Source organism: Ostrinia nubilalis, chromosome 22, assembly GCF_963855985.1.
Source record: "Ostrinia nubilalis chromosome 22, ilOstNubi1.1, whole genome shotgun sequence".
In the NCBI taxonomy this organism is placed as follows: Eukaryota; Metazoa; Arthropoda; class Insecta; order Lepidoptera; family Crambidae; genus Ostrinia; species Ostrinia nubilalis.
In genome coordinates this window covers 4,195,376-4,211,292 of record NC_087109.1, presented here as the reverse complement: position 1 = coordinate 4,211,292, position 15,917 = coordinate 4,195,376, and the positions used below count along the sequence as shown (strand labels likewise).

General features: G+C 38.4%; 1 protein-coding gene across 1 annotated transcript in view; it reads right to left on the bottom strand.

Moving 5' to 3' along the window:
- Nucleotides 1–88: 88 nt before the first annotated feature.
- LOC135082871 (5-oxoprolinase) overlaps nt 89–15,917 on the bottom strand; it is a 64,230-nt gene continuing 48,401 nt past the window's right edge. The window contains exons 21-29 of the mRNA XM_063977635.1: nt 11,639–11,749; nt 10,533–10,666; nt 9,956–10,067; nt 9,502–9,633; nt 8,864–8,956; nt 8,034–8,169; nt 4,889–4,996; nt 4,062–4,159; nt 89–3,435 (exon numbers count right to left, since the gene is read on the bottom strand). Of these exons, the coding sequence (XP_063833705.1) occupies nt 3,289–3,435; nt 4,062–4,159; nt 4,889–4,996; nt 8,034–8,169; nt 8,864–8,956; nt 9,502–9,633; nt 9,956–10,067; nt 10,533–10,666; nt 11,639–11,749 (1,071 nt within the window). The 3' untranslated portion in view covers nt 89–3,288. The remainder of the gene's footprint in view (nt 3,436–4,061; nt 4,160–4,888; nt 4,997–8,033; nt 8,170–8,863; nt 8,957–9,501; nt 9,634–9,955; nt 10,068–10,532; nt 10,667–11,638; nt 11,750–15,917) is intronic.

The window sequence follows — 15,917 nt, the reverse complement described above, 5'->3', positions numbered from 1 at the left end:
TTCCAAGTTTAGTTTTACTGTTTTGTTAACAGTATTGCTGTTTCAGCTGTCACTGTGAAGCTTTGGGAAAATAAATAAATAGAAAAAATATTAACATAAATATTTATTTAAGTTTTTATGTTCATTATCATAATATGCCAATTTAAGTTACACTGTGTGACAGTCTTTGACACTAAACAAACTCTTCAGCTTAATAATACCTACCTACAGGGCGTTTTTATAGTTACTCTTGCTGATGAAACAAGAAGGGTTGATTCTACTACTGAAATACAACTACTTTTCTTACAGGACCAATATCAAATTCTCAAAAAAATTCACATCCTCGTGATGGTGATAATTTCTATGGAGAGGTTTTTTTATATTCGGTCTCTTGGGATAAGTTATTCCATTTGAGCAGTAGAATTAATCCTTTTTATTCGATCACATATAAAAACAACACAAGTGTTTAGGAAAACTTCTTCTTTGGTATGGTATCACTACGGAGTTATAATGTCGGCAACTCTGTATCACTGACTTGTAACTTTCAAACAGCATGAATAATAAGGGCACCACATTGGTTTTCTTTCTGAAAAAAGGCTTTCAGTTTTAGTACTAACCCTTTAGCACTATTTCATTGAAATAAAAATACAATAAACGCACAGAAGACTGAAATTGAGTCAACTGACGTGACATTTATAATTTGTTGACATTATGACAGTTTGACAAGACTAGGGATTGAAAAAGTTTTAATTGAAAAAGTAAAATGACAATTTATTAAAACGATTCACATGGATATAATCGATTAAAAATATTTATAAAATGTTCTGATACTTGCCTGTAGCGATTATCCAATCCTGGTTTCTACTGAAAAACTACCTCGTGGCAAGATTTTAATAAAATAATAAAATCTTTATCTTCTCTTTCACAATCTATAAAAGTTCATTTGGTCTATTATTATACATGTGCTATGAATGAGGGTTTTCGCGATTGAAAAATCCGCGAGATGGCAATACGTAGACGCGAGGTCCAAATGCTGCATGATTGGTGGATATCTGTCAATGTCATGTCAAAAATAACCAATCATGCAGCATTTGGACCTCACGTCTACGTATTGCCATCTGGCGGATTTTTCAATCGCGAAAACCCTCATTGGCATAGATTATGAGAGACTGGCAACTATACTAGGTTGATATCAGGTGATCCGTCTGCTCATTTGCCTCCTGTCACATAAAAAAAAATATATAGGTATGTTTCTCACACTTCAACTGGCATTGGATTCAACATCGGATTCTGACACTTTTACAGTTATGATACCATGAATATCAGTTTATGGTCCTAATTATTTTTATTTTATTTACGACCTTCGACCAGTTGGACACTTTAGATATCTTCTTGTAATAGTGTCAAACTGTCAATATCTTTTTAGCTTTTAACGCAACTCTAGTCTTCAAAGCAGTTTAATCGATTTATTTTATTTTCAAAATCGATATTTTATTGTCTATGATGGCCGCAGGAACATCACTATACATGGACTCCCAGCAATAAAGTACGGTAATGCCTCGTACAGATTTTATCGGCAAAAATTATGGAACTTGATAGGTTTTAGACCATGCCACGCACCAAAACGTCCGGAAGTTGTAATAGTATTATAGAATAAACGTTAAAAGACTTATTTATTTAATTTTTCAATGCTTAAGTGTCCATTAGAATGAAAGGGTGCTTAATGTATTAAAAAAAATAGAAAATAATTATGATGGGTTAATGTTTTTGGGCGGTTTTTTAGGCGGTTTCTGACAATGTCCTTTATTTCAATATTTTCTAAGTTACGTAAGTTTTAACTAAAAACTGTTAATATTCTGTTTAACAGTTTATTGAGTTATAAGAAAAAAGTCATAAATGGTCGATAATTAAAATACTTTCTTTAATTTTTTATCTTCATGTGTTTGAAATCTTTAAGTGGGCAATAGCTATACGGTTTACCCTACTTATATTTCATACTGTAAAATTATATTTTTATAAATTGATTATTATTGTATTTATCACAAAGTTATGCAATTGTTATTAAAAATAATAATAAAATAATGTAAATATTCAACAATTATGGCCTTAAATTATTATAAGCCAATATAAATATCAACAAACAATAATGATTTTTATTTGTTTTTCTTATTATGTAATTCACTGATTTCATTAAATTATCATATTCATTTTACATACGGTAAAAAAACACATTATAGCACCCATAGACAAATGTTTTTTTTTATTAATTTGTTTCATAAAGGGTTTCACTACCCTATTCTATATTTTGTAAAATATTTTATGTACACACGGCCACACTGTTAACTATCCATTTCCGTTTTTGCTCTCGCTCTCATCAAATGGCGAATCTTTGCGATAGAACGAGACGACATGACAGGCAATGGATAGTTAAAACTTAAAACTGTTGCCGATGGTACCTACTTATTGATAAAGGGCTTTTCTACCCTATTTTATATCTGTAAAATATTTTATGTACAGTCGCAGAATGAAAAGGTTCGTCACCTTAGTGTCGGTTTTCGCTTGCACTAGGTAGGTACTGTAAGAGTCAAACCTGCCAACATAACAGTGCAAGAAACAGTGCTGCTAACATTTAAATAAATATGACGTTTGCTAACAAATAAGGTTTTGCTTGTTTAATTTTCTATCCCATCAGTGCAATGCAATGATGACATTGACCAATTGACAATAGTTTTTTTTATTTAATAGAAATAATAATGGCAGGTTGAACCAACAAGAAGGTTTTAGTTTATCAATCATAATAATCTTCTTGACAAGATAAATCGTCAAACAACTTTGATCTGAATAATTTTGAACTTTACTGACGAACAGTTAAAGATTATTTTCTCTAACTCGAGATTATTCTGTAACATAGTTTCAACAGGTAATATGTGCTCGCGATTCGTTGAAGGAATCAATTTGAAAACTGACGAACCTTTTCATTCCGTGACTGTACATGATCGCTTCGTTTATCTGTAAACAAACTTTTGAAAATAATGAGTAGATTTAGAGTTTAGAGCATTTTATTTAAAACAAAAATCCGAACTCAATTTTTTTTTTCATATTTTTAGGGATAGTACATTAGTAGAGCTACCTCCCCTAGCAGTTTGATTCACCCATTCTGGGACACCCTGTATATTTTGTAAAATCTTATGTTCTTATTGATAAAGGGTTTTTCTACCCTATTTTAATATCTATAAAATATTTTATGTACTTAACAAGTTAAAAAAATATTTGGCATAAAAGTAAAACTTAGTAGATTTAAAAAAAAACTTATACCGACTCCTGCGCGCTCCTGTACTCGTAAACGCTGCCTCTCTCGAGGAACTCGCTGTACTGTTTGTCAGTTTGTGCGTCACCGGTAGTGGCGTCGGGTCTCCCGTACCCACCGCCTCCGGGGGAATTCATTATGTATTTATCCTGTAGGAGAGAATGAATTTGGGATAAATAGAAGTAAACAAGTGAATATTCGAAGAAAACCTTAATGTACACTGCAATAAATCTATTTATGATAATTCAAATTCATTATTATTAATATGAATAGACCCTTTTCAGGGCACATATACAGGTTACAGGAACTTCGGATTATTTATTTTCAAAGTTATTGACTTAAAAAACTATACATCATACAGTCAGCGTTATATGACACCTAAAGTGCTTAAAAATTTACAACACAACCTTATTCCAGTTTTAACAAAGACGTACCTTTTTCTCATCATCATCATTATAATTTCAGCCACAGAACGTCCACAGCTGAACATAGGCCTCCCCCAATGACTTCCACATCGCATGCCTTTTTTTCATATTGTATTTTAATTCAATATGAAGGTTTAATGTCTCCATATCCGGCCCGCCACATCACTGCCATCAATCCGGCCGGCGACAACTTAAGACTAAGCCTATGTTTGCATAGGTAGGCAGAAAAATTTAAATTATTATGGCCCTTGCAACATACCGAAAAAAATATTATGGCCCCAAGGCGATAAAGTTTGGAGACCCCTGGTTTAATGTATCAATACGGGTATAATAAATAATAATACACTTACTCCTGGGTACGCCACGACCGAACTCTTTGCTCCCAAGTTGATAAGTCGGCCGTCGGCCCGCTGCAGTAAGTTGAGCCCTCGTGCGCCCGGCTCCCCTCCTATAAAGGTCATCATTAGGTCAATTAGTCGCTTCTATGAAAGTAAGTCAACCGCCTCTGTGGTCTAGTGGCAAGACCACCTGCTTCAGACGCAGTGGTCCCGGGTTCGATTCCCAGTGGGGGCAGATTTTTCTGTTCGGTTTGGTTGGTGGTAGGGCTTGTTCTAAGCCCGCCTGGCTAGCTACCACCATCTTACCTAAGTCTGTCGCCATAACAACAATGTTAAGAATTGCCGTGTTCCGGCAGTTAGAGGTAAGATAGCCAGTTCCTCAGTGGTTAAGGACTCCGGGTGAAGCTCGCTTCCACCTTCGGCCTGATCGTCACTTACCATCAGGTGAGATACAGGCCAAGAGCTTCCTCGTTGTGGATAAAAAAAAAGAACCCTCTCTAAATTATCAGAGACAAACAGAGGATTTAGCCTGATAAAGATACTTCCATATTCTGTAGCGATTGCAAATAATGTCGTTCGAAAAAACATTTGTAGTAAATAGTGGCTCGAAAGACGAAAATCAAAGATTGTGTATCATGAAAATCTTTTCGTTAAATCAAATTTTTATTCATTTTTAGGACACCCCGTATATTTTATTCACGATTAGTATAAAAAAGGTAAGATACTTTCTTTTCATTTTTCACCTATGGAGGAGTACAGGACTGTCGGAATGTAAGAAAGATTTACATATTCTACTGTAATCTACAAGTAGTTTCTGTGCTGTGCCAGTGTATGCTCACCATTCATCCCATAAGGTTGGAAGGCGCGTCTCTCAGTTAATACTGAGAGCTGCACAGTGCGACGGAACACTAACTCTCTGATAACACCGTCGCCTCCATTCCAGCGACCTGGCAACATACAAGTTAATATGTAAGTAGGTATTCTAATGATTAAAGACCGAAAACGCTAACTGAGCCAAAAAACAACTCGCAACGCGTTGTGCTCAAAGTAAAACCTTGCCTGCGAATTTTTGTTATTGTTATTAGGTATAAAAACTCAACACCTAACATACAATAAAACGTTAATGAGACAGGAAAACTCAACATAATCGTAGAATAAAAGAAGGATAAAATTATCACTTCACGGGATTTATTGCAACAATATCTATTTTAACGGTAAATAAATATTGTAATAAATCGATAAAATAGATATTGTTGCAATAAATCCCGTGAAGTGATAATTTTATAGTAAAAAATGCAACATAATAGTTTAAAATATTAAAAAGAAGGATAATACCTAAATGAAAGTAAAGTAGATTGGGGGTTTACTACCAAAATAAAAAAACTGTAAACAAAAAGGGCCAATAAATGTCTCAACAAAAAAATGATCCAGGAATATTTTATGCTGTTTCAATGCCTGAATTAATGGGCACATAATATCTATGGGCAACATTTTTTTATAAAGAACCTTATAATATGCACACTATACGCTCGGCTCGTCTCTGCACATCTCGCCTGGGCTCCACTTTGGGGCAAAACAGCCCACATACGCATATTCTACTAACCTTGGCCCTCCTTACTCAGGCTATGCACTATTCTTTTACGCCAAACGACGTCCACTGCTGGACAAAGGCCTCCCCCAAGGATTTCCACAACGACTAGTCCTGCGCTACTCGCATCCAGGTTCCCATTACCTTCACCAGATCGTCAGTCCACCTAGTGGCTAGGCCTGCCCACACCTCGTCTTCTGGCTAGAGGTCGTGACTCAAGAACTTTTCTGCCCCAGCGGCCATCAGCTTTTCGAGCTATGTGCCACACCCACTGCCGTTTAAGTTTGGCAATTCTGCGGATTATGTTGGTTACTTTGGTTTTCCTGCGGATCTCCTCATTTCTGATTCAATTACGCAGGGAAACTCCGAGCATAGCACGTTCCATCGCCCTTTGGGTGACCTTGAGCCTTCTTATCAGGTTCATAGTAAGCTATGCCTGTTTGTACTAACCTCGGCCTCCCGAGCCCGGTCGCAGGCTGAAGGCGGTCAGTAGCTTAGGGTATCTAGGCTCATAGTAAGCTATGCCTGTAGTAAATACAAATGAGTAGGTCATCTTCATAGAAATGCACCGAGTGCGGTTTGTATGTGAGCGCGCCAATATACGATCGCGCCGCGACCGCTAATCCCCGCTAAATTTTGTCAGTGTGTGCGTGCGCGCCGCATACGTGTTGGCGCGCTCACATACAAACCGCGCCGGTCCGTTTCTATGAAGATGACCTACTCATTTGTATTTACTCTGATAGCACGCTCCATCGCTCTTTGGGTGACCTTGAGCCTTCTTATCAGGCTCATAGTAAGCAATTCCTGTAGTGTATAGTCTGGTCCGTGAGCACGTAGAATTTTGTCCAATGACCCCTAGCTACCCATCCTTATCGCTCGCGCGTAATTATGTTGCTATCGCGCTCGCACACTCACTGCGGGTGCCAGTCGCACAGTCGCGACAGCAATATAATTACGCGCGAGCGATAAGGATGGGTAGCTAGGGGTCATTGGACAAAATTCTACGTGCTCACGGACCGGGCTTTACTAACCTCGGCCTCCCGAGCCCGGCCGCAGGCTGAAGGCGGTCAGTAGCATAGGGTATCTTCGCTCCACCACCTCCAGATCCGTGATGCGAGTGTTGGTCATGTGGGTATGGACGCCTCCCGCGGGAGCACGATATATCAGTTAATCATTTTATCTATCACACCTTTTGTTGTACTTGTATTTTGTGATGTCTACCATTTGTCAGTAAACCATTGTAACCATGGTGATAATGTACATTTTGACACTGTGACATTTTGACGTTTATACTTTTTGCCACACTAACAGCCGGTCCGTATGGACATTTTGACCCTTGCACATTCCAACCGTTGAGCGTTTTTTCGCATTGACCACCCACTCCCAGAACGACTTTTCGAGCTATGTGCCACGCCCACTGCCGTTTAAGTTTGGCAATTCTGCGGATTATGTTGGTTACTTTGGTTTTCTGACTTAGTGTACTAACCTCGGCCGCCCGAGCCCGGCCGCAGGCTGAAGGCGGTCAGTAGCATAGGGTATCTTCGCTCCACCACCTCCAGATCCGTGATGCGAGTGTTGGTCATGTGGGTATGGACGCCTCCCGCGGGAGCACGATATATCAGTTAATCATTTTATCTATCACACCTTTTGTTGTACTTGTATTTTGTGATGTCTACCATTTGTCAGTAAACCATTGTAACCATGGTGATAATGTACATTTTGACACTGTGACATTTTGACGTTTATACTTTTTGCCACACTAACAGCCGGTCCGTATGGACATTTTGACCCTTGCACATTCCAACCGTTGAGCGTTTTTTCGCATTGACCACCCACTCCCAGAACGACTTTTCGAGCTATGTGCCACGCCCACTGCCGTTTAAGTTTGGCAATTCTGCGGATTATGTTGGTTACTTTGGTTTTCTGACTTAGTGTACTAACCTCGGCCGCCCGAGCCCGGCCGCAGGCTGAAGGCGGTCAGTAGCATAGGGTATCTTCGCTCCACCACCTCCAGATCCGTGATGCGAGTGTTGGTCATGTGGGTATGGACGCCTCCCGCGGGAGCACGATATATCAGTTAATCATTTTATCTATCACACCTTTTGTTGTACTTGTATTTTGTGATGTCTACCATTTGTCAGTAAACCATTGTAACCATGGTGATAATGTACATTTTGACACTGTGACATTTTGACGTTTATACTTTTTGCCACACTAACAGCCGGTCCGTATGGACATTTTGACCCTTGCACATTCCAACCGTTGAGCGTTTTTTCGCATTGACCACCCACTCCCAGAACGACTTTTCGAGCTATGTGCCACGCCCACTGCCGTTTAAGTTTGGCAATTCTGCGGATTATGTTGGTTACTTTGGTTTTCTGACTTAGTGTACTAACCTCGGCCGCCCGAGCCCGGCCGCAGGCTGAAGGCGGTCAGTAGCATAGGGTATCTTCGCTCTACCACCTCCAGGTCCGTGATGCGAGTGTTGGTCATGTGGGTGTGCACGCCTCCTGCGCCGTGCCAGCCGGGGCCCTACAACACAACCATACGTCATAAGTCGGCTGTTTGGTGTAGTGGTTCGAAGCGGACTACTATTCCGGAGGTAGCGGGTTTATTCCCGCACAGTACAAACATTTGTGTGCATGAACATACCTATTTGTTTGTATTGGACTGGGTGTTTTCTATGTATAATATGTATGTACTACAAAAAAAAAGTATTTAAGTATGTTTAAATCCGTTGTCTAGTACCCATAGTACAAGCTTTGCTTAGTTTGGGACTAGAAGCGCAGAGTAAAATGTCCAAGGATATTTATTATTTATTTATTATTTATACGTCATCATGATCAGCCATTATGGAGTTGTCACACTGGATGCGGTCTGCGGTTAAGTCAAAGTGAACGCAGCCCGCGTTTTGTATGAACAACACGTCAGTCTCTATACATTTTGTATTCATGTCGTCTAAACCACCAGCACGGTCAAACGATATGATCAAAGAACGTAAACCGCACCGCCGACAGATTGGGGCCGTTTGGCGGACAAAGAGCTTATAAGCAAAAAGGCGCTTATGGTAAGCGCTGTCACTGCAAAAAAATTAATTAAACACGTCACTTTTGAAAGTTAGCAAACGTGTCCTCGCCAGAAACTGCCGTAGCGTTCGCCAGCATTGTCTTGCCCGGACCGCTGACTCGATGTTGTTCATGCATGATGAAAATAACTGTCAACTCACAGCACCGCTACCACCAGCGACCGTCTCGTAGTAACCCCAGCTTTCTTCGCCGAGGGTCAAATTGTTCATGCATCCTTGAGACGCTGCGCACACCTGGAAATGATACATTTTACTTTTTATAATAGAAATTTCTGCACATAGACACTCAATGACAAAATATAAAGCCAGATTTATAGTTTTCTGACGTGCTGTGCCATGTCGTGATGACGAGTCGCACAATATATGAAACCAATTCCTTTCTGATGCGTCAAGACAAGTCAGACAAATACTAAATCCGGCTTTAGGCTACTGTGTAGGGACGTATTATTACTTGGTACCGCTGGAATGACGAAGTCGCTAAGGACCTACGTGATCTTCACGTCGTTATAGATCGTTTTATCCACGAAGACGCGCCCCACCATTCTTCCGCTAATGTTTGAGTGTTATCGGTACACGCTAAATCATCCATGAGTGCACACGATTGCTCGGATCAAACTCCCCGCGTGAATGGCGCGTTTTTGTTGATGAAACGATCTATAACTAGCGATGGCGCAGTACAGACCGAAATGGAGACTCGTCTAAGGCCAAGACTCACTTTTGTTCGCTGCGCCAGCTTAGTAAGTTATCATTTCTAAGGGCCTACCCTGAATGATGATTACCTGGAAAGCCTTCAGCACCACATCCACGATCCTCTGGGAAGTGAGGACGTTCCCTCCCACCACCGCCGCGCCGTCTGACGGGTCCAGGATGGAACCGCTCGGGATCACAACTTTTACTGGGTTCAGGCAGCCCTATGGAAGAAGATAGATTTATACAGGGTGTCTCAAAAGTGCTAAACTCAAGTGTATGAGTGTGACTGACTAGTAAACAAAATTACATAATAAATATAGCTAATAAATTAAAAAGATTGTACAGAGATGACTGATGATTAAATTTTTCTGTTAAAGCATTCTGTTGTTTTGGTTTGTCGTAATGATATGTATTTGAATAAAATGGTAAAGATTTTATAAGTAAATTATCAAAACAACAAGAATAAAAGAATAATTATATTAGTTAAAACTTATTAGATACTGCAAAACTGAGCGAAATATAAAAAAAACTGAAATTTCTTACCTGGTTAAGAGGCACGTCATGCCCGACCATGCACCGCAAACAGTAGATGAGGGCAGACAGGGTGATCGCTCGGGGGGCATTCAAGTTACCCCACACTTCCACCCCTGTGCCACTAAAATCAAAACCATAATCTAAAACTATCCTAATAAGTACCACATATTTTCCACATCTTGGCGATGCATGGAAATGAATAGATTGATTGAAAATCAGATAAACATTATAGGCTTTCATAAAAACTATTAAAAAACGGTAGTATTAATAGACAGAATCATGATTGATTTCTACCACATACCCACACAAATAGCTGTTTTCGTGCATATAAGTTTCGTGTTACGAATTTTTAAAGGATTTCTTTAAGAATTTAAAAAGATAAGCAGATATAAAAACCAAGACTGATACAGAGAAGAGACAAAAGAAAAAGAAAACATAAAAATAGATAATAATAATAAACAGAGTTAATGCTGGAAGGCGCTGGATGCAGGCCGCTACCAACCGTGCGATGTGAAAGTCATTGGGGGAGGTCTATGTTCAGCAGTGGACGTCCTGTGGCTGAAATGAAGATGATGATGAATCTTACGTGAAGTCGCAGACGGCACTGCCTTGCTTCTCATCAAGGGTGACGGTGAGAACTATGGGGGTACCATTATCCATATACTCGGTTGCTTTCAGCACGGTGGAGCCGGTCTTTTGGAGAGCGTTCCTAGCTATTTCCTAGATAAATGAAAATTTTTGTTATTTTTTTACATTTAACTAGTCTAAAGAAGTTACAGGATGTCACTTAAACAATTTGCACATTGATAAAAAAAACCATTATTGATGTGTCTTTTTTTAGATTAATAGAGCCATCTTACTGCGTGCACTGAAGACTAAACTTAAAATTTTCTGGAAAAGTAAACATTTTCTTAGTGTCAGTCTTCTGTCGGATTTTTGATTTCGCTCCAGATTTTCATCACGGTTTAAAGATTTGACATTGTTATCTATTATTTTCTGGACACCCTGTATATCTTGCATTTAAAAGTGCATTCACACCGCGACTTTGACATTCATGTAAGCGATCTAGCGCTGCATGTTTAAGTTTGGTTAGACAACAGAACTAATGCAGCAGCTCCAGACAACCTTAGTTTTAATTCTTTCCAAAATGAGGAGCATCATTTTGCTCACGATAGCGTCTTTATCCTTCATAACTCTGCTACTGGCCTTTATTTACCTAAAGCCCGGTCCGTGAGTATATAGAATTTTGTCCAATGACCCCTAGCTACCCATCCTTATCGCTCGCGCGTAATTATGTTGCTATCGCGCTCGCACACTCACTCACGCACAGTCGCGATAGCAATATAATTACGCGCGAGCGATAAGGATGGGTAGCTAGGGGTCATTGGACAAAATTCTACGTGCTCACGGACCAGACTATAGTCCATTTAAAGAACTAGCTTTCCGCTCGCGGCTTCGCCCGCGTGGAATTTTGTCTGTCACAGAAAAATCCTGTTTCAAAAACCGGAATAAAAACTATTCTATGTCCTTTCCCGGGACTCAAACTATCTCTTTGCCAAATTTCATCAAAATCGCTTCAGTAGTTTTGGCGTGAAAGCGTGACAGACAGACAGACAGACGGAGAGACAGACAGAGTTACTTTCGCATTTATAATATTAGTAAGTATAGAAGTATAGATCAAACAACATATACCTTGAGCATGTCTCTGACCGCAAGCTCAGCGTTCTTCTGTATATGAGTCATGTACGCTTGGACCACGTCCAGACCGTAATGGTCTATCAATTCACCCACTAGTTGGATACCCTGAAAACATTACAAACTTGATTTTAGTAAACGCTTATTATTGAAAACTAGCTGTGCCCGCGACTTCGTACTCGTGAAAACCCGTTTTTGCAATATTTTTCATTGTTGCTCTGCGTCTATTACTCGCATCGTGCGTATCATAAATGGGCTTGCTAACACCGAAAGAATTTTTCAAATCGGACCAGTAGTTCCTGAGATTAGCGCGTTCAAGTAAACAAACAAACAACTCTTCAGCTTTATAATATCAGTATAGATGAGACTTATTATTGAACTTGAGACACGACTCATTTTTCTAGACATCTTAGGCTTGGTTGCACCATCTTACTTTAACTTTGAGAAACGTCAAAAATCTGTCAAACTCCACACAAAGAACACCGGTTATTGTTATAGTTACGGTCAAAGTTAGGTGGTGCAACCAGCCATAGAATTCTCTTGGCACACTATTCCAAACGCCTTAGAAAAAAAACATACTTTCTTATAAACAGGTGTAAAAAAGAAATTATGTAAAGTACAGACAACAGTTCTTTTGTTAAACGTGGGTAACTTAACATTAAGGGGGTCCTGCACAGAATCCTTAAAATTGACGTATTTTTAAATCACTAGTGCTCTGCGACTAGTGACTTAAATCAATCAAAATAACTTGTGTAGGGTAGCCCAATCCTTGCTCTAGGTCGCCGCCTTTTCGAAATTTTAAATAAATGCGTAAAAATCTTATAAACAATACTTAAAGTAGAAACATATGCAAAATTTATTTCTTCGAGAACTTTGTCAATTTAATGTATGAAGCAATAATTTTCGCATAGAAATGTTCTAATTAATATTTTGAAGGTCGCCCGCTTTTTCGTTTTCAGTATTAATACATAATTATTGAGAAATTTTAATTTTCCCTAAAAAACATTGCCGTGAAGAAATCATCAGGCGTTTAGCTTTATCGTAGCTGTCAAGTGTCAAATCTGAGTGTGTCAATATTTTACAGAGTAGCGTAGAGCGCAGAGCGTGCAAATGTAAAAGTATCTCTCATGTTATGACTTCGATTGCTATGAAAAAATAACTAATTTTAGTTAATATGGCTAGAAAACCCTTGCAACCTTTCTTTGCCGTACCTACAACTTACCATAATCCATTTTCTTATTTCTGTAATTTTCATAATAATGTATCTTTTTTCAGCATACCAATATAAACAGTAATAACGTGTTGATTGAATTGATTGTGACATTACATGTGAATGCTCCTAGTGAAGAAGCATCTTAAGGCTAAAATATTCAGGTTTCTTTTTTTAATAATTACGAGAAAGAATCGAATCCAATAAACGGATATTGACTTGAAAATTTCATGTTTGTTTTAGCAAATCCAAGAACTTTTACATCAAAATTCTTCATTTGGTTGCATTTCAGCAATCTAAAATATATTTGAGAATAAAATACGGTTGTCATCCTTACTCTTTACTTGGTATGGTAAATGAGTAATGCAATTAGAGAAGTACTACTATTAGTAATACATGTACTCTACAAAGTAGCAAAGAAATCACACTCAATTAGAATAAATCGTGAGCAGTTATAATGTTTCATGTACCTATGGGATACACTGCACTAGAGCAAGTAACTTGTCTTATTAAACCTTACATGTTTCGCCATGCAAGTACACTATGCGACAAATTGTCCAAGTCGAAGCGCTAGACCGCACACTGAAGTATGCGACCCACGGCCCACGGGTGGGGCACAGGTGGGGAAGGGGAGGAGAAGGAGAAGTAACCCAGATGGTGTTCACACTATTACGTCTTGGCCAATTTCCCGCATAGTGTACTTGCGCCATCAGAACATCTGTTTTAGCATACAGATTATGTTCTGATATGTATAGACGTTCTACGAAGATGAGCGGAGCGATGATCCCAAGCCCTAATACGGATGGATGACAAATTCTGGAATAAAAATATGGAAGTTAAATGAGAAAAGTTTTTCATAAAATATAAACATTAACAAAATATCGTACAAGCCAAATGTCATAAATGTGACAATTTATTAAGAAGATTTTTTTTCATTGAGTTTGGGCTCTATCCTATTACTAATACATATTATAAATGTAAAAGTAATGCAATGACGGATGAATAGATGGATGTTTTCAGGCAAAAACTATGTTACATTTCACGAAGGCGTGTGAGCTTTACATTGTGTCGCTACACACTGTTTTTCAAAAGTTTTCATAGACATTACATGACATTACACTTTGGCTATGTGCATCGTCGTATATAGTTATATCGTTATGTGAACACGTCCACACACCAATAAAGCTCACTCGACTTCGTGAGTTGCAAGAACTTTATCGTATTTACTTTAATTCTATACAGGTAAAGTATAGATTATAATTTAAAACGATATACTAAGAGTTCATTAAAAGAATTAAAAGAAAAAACTTCAATCAGTGCAATATTAAGTACCTACTGTGAGAAACTGAATTCATGGTCGAAACCGCGAGCAAAAGCAAGTAACTACGTAATTATAATGAATTACCAATTTGAAAGATAAGGCAGGAAAAATACTCTTTTAATAAATAAATAAATAAATCTTTTTTAACGTCTAGTTCATCAGAAGAAATAATATAGGATTTTATTGGTGTTAGAACTTTTCAAATCGATCCAGTACTTTCGCAGCAATACCTACTAACAAAAATCTAATCTTCTTTATTCCTAGTTAAAACACCTAACCATCCTTTACGTATTATAGTAGGGAATTTAGTGCAAGAACCCCTCCACTTTGGTATAGAAGGCTCATTTTTGCACCAGTTGTTCTTTGGGTGCTCCTGAGTAGATTTCCGTTGGTAGACATCGGGAGCCCCCCCTGTGGTAGCAGGGGGAGGGGGGGCAAGTTTCCTTCTGCCGCGCTTCACTTTAAGGCCCATATCTTCAAAACTATGGGTATTAGGGCAAGTGTGGTGTCATTTTCGGATAATTAAAGGATGGCGAATTCATTTCTAGAACAAAGTTTTTGCCTTTTCATACAAAAAAATAGAAATATGGAGTAAAATTCACAAAAACCAAAAAGTATTTTTTTTAAATAAATGTCGTTTACTTTTAAACCACTGGAGATAATCTAATAAAAAAAATATGTCCTGAAAGCTACATTTATCAGGATTATAAATATATACCATTGTATGGTACTTTTATTGACAAAAGTACATGAAAAAAATTTTTTCTTCAGGACACAGCGGGCGAATTTTAATGCGCGTCGGAAAAAAAAAATTATTTTATTCATGAATTCATACTATTTGGTTCATAAGCAAGTAAAGATTATTATTTTAGAATTTATTTAGAGTTCCTGGCACATCATGCTACCATGATTTGTATTTTTTCTTCAATATATTTTGAACTCTATGTGTAAGACATAAGGTTGAAAATACATAGTTTAATTACATTGTATTAATGAAAATATCATAAGAAGAAAGCACTAAATAAAGAACTTGAATTTGTCTAAACGTGTAATGATTATTATTATTATTTTAATTAACATTTTTATATCTACATACTATTGTACCAGTGATAACGGAAAGGTAAGTGTGAGGAAAGTGAGGATTGATATTATCATAGTACGGGAGATTATTTTTAACACAAAGGCTACGGCTGTGACCATTATAATTGTTTTTTCAGACAGCACCAGCTTCTGCACTACTTCTTGCACTTACATCTCACCATTTCCAGGCAAGCTTCGGCAGCTACGGGCAAATCGGTCCATGTAGGCTCCATGTTGCTATCGACTCTGGTCCACACCCAACCAGTCGGATAAATGGAAGACTGAGTCGGTTGCTTGCAACTGATCCTATACGCGAACCCCTTGATATACTGCCAGTAGCCAATGCTGAAACAAAGCTGTCTGGGTTATTTTATGTAGGGTCATACCTAAGCGTAGTCCACAGCGACCCATTAGGATCTTTATTCTCCCTTTTTTATTCCCTATCATCCAAAAAAATCCTATCCATTAGTTAAGTGAATTAAGCGTCTGAGTGAAAGCCACCTAATAGTCTTCTGATGCCGGATATGCTGACCCAAGCAGACCCATCCTTACAGTATTAAGTGTTTCATGGACTCCACATTGCATTCCACATGCTCGAGAGCTTCTGTTGTTAGGCCCATTTTGTGGGACATGTGATTCGTTCCATAATGCCCAGTTTGCGTACC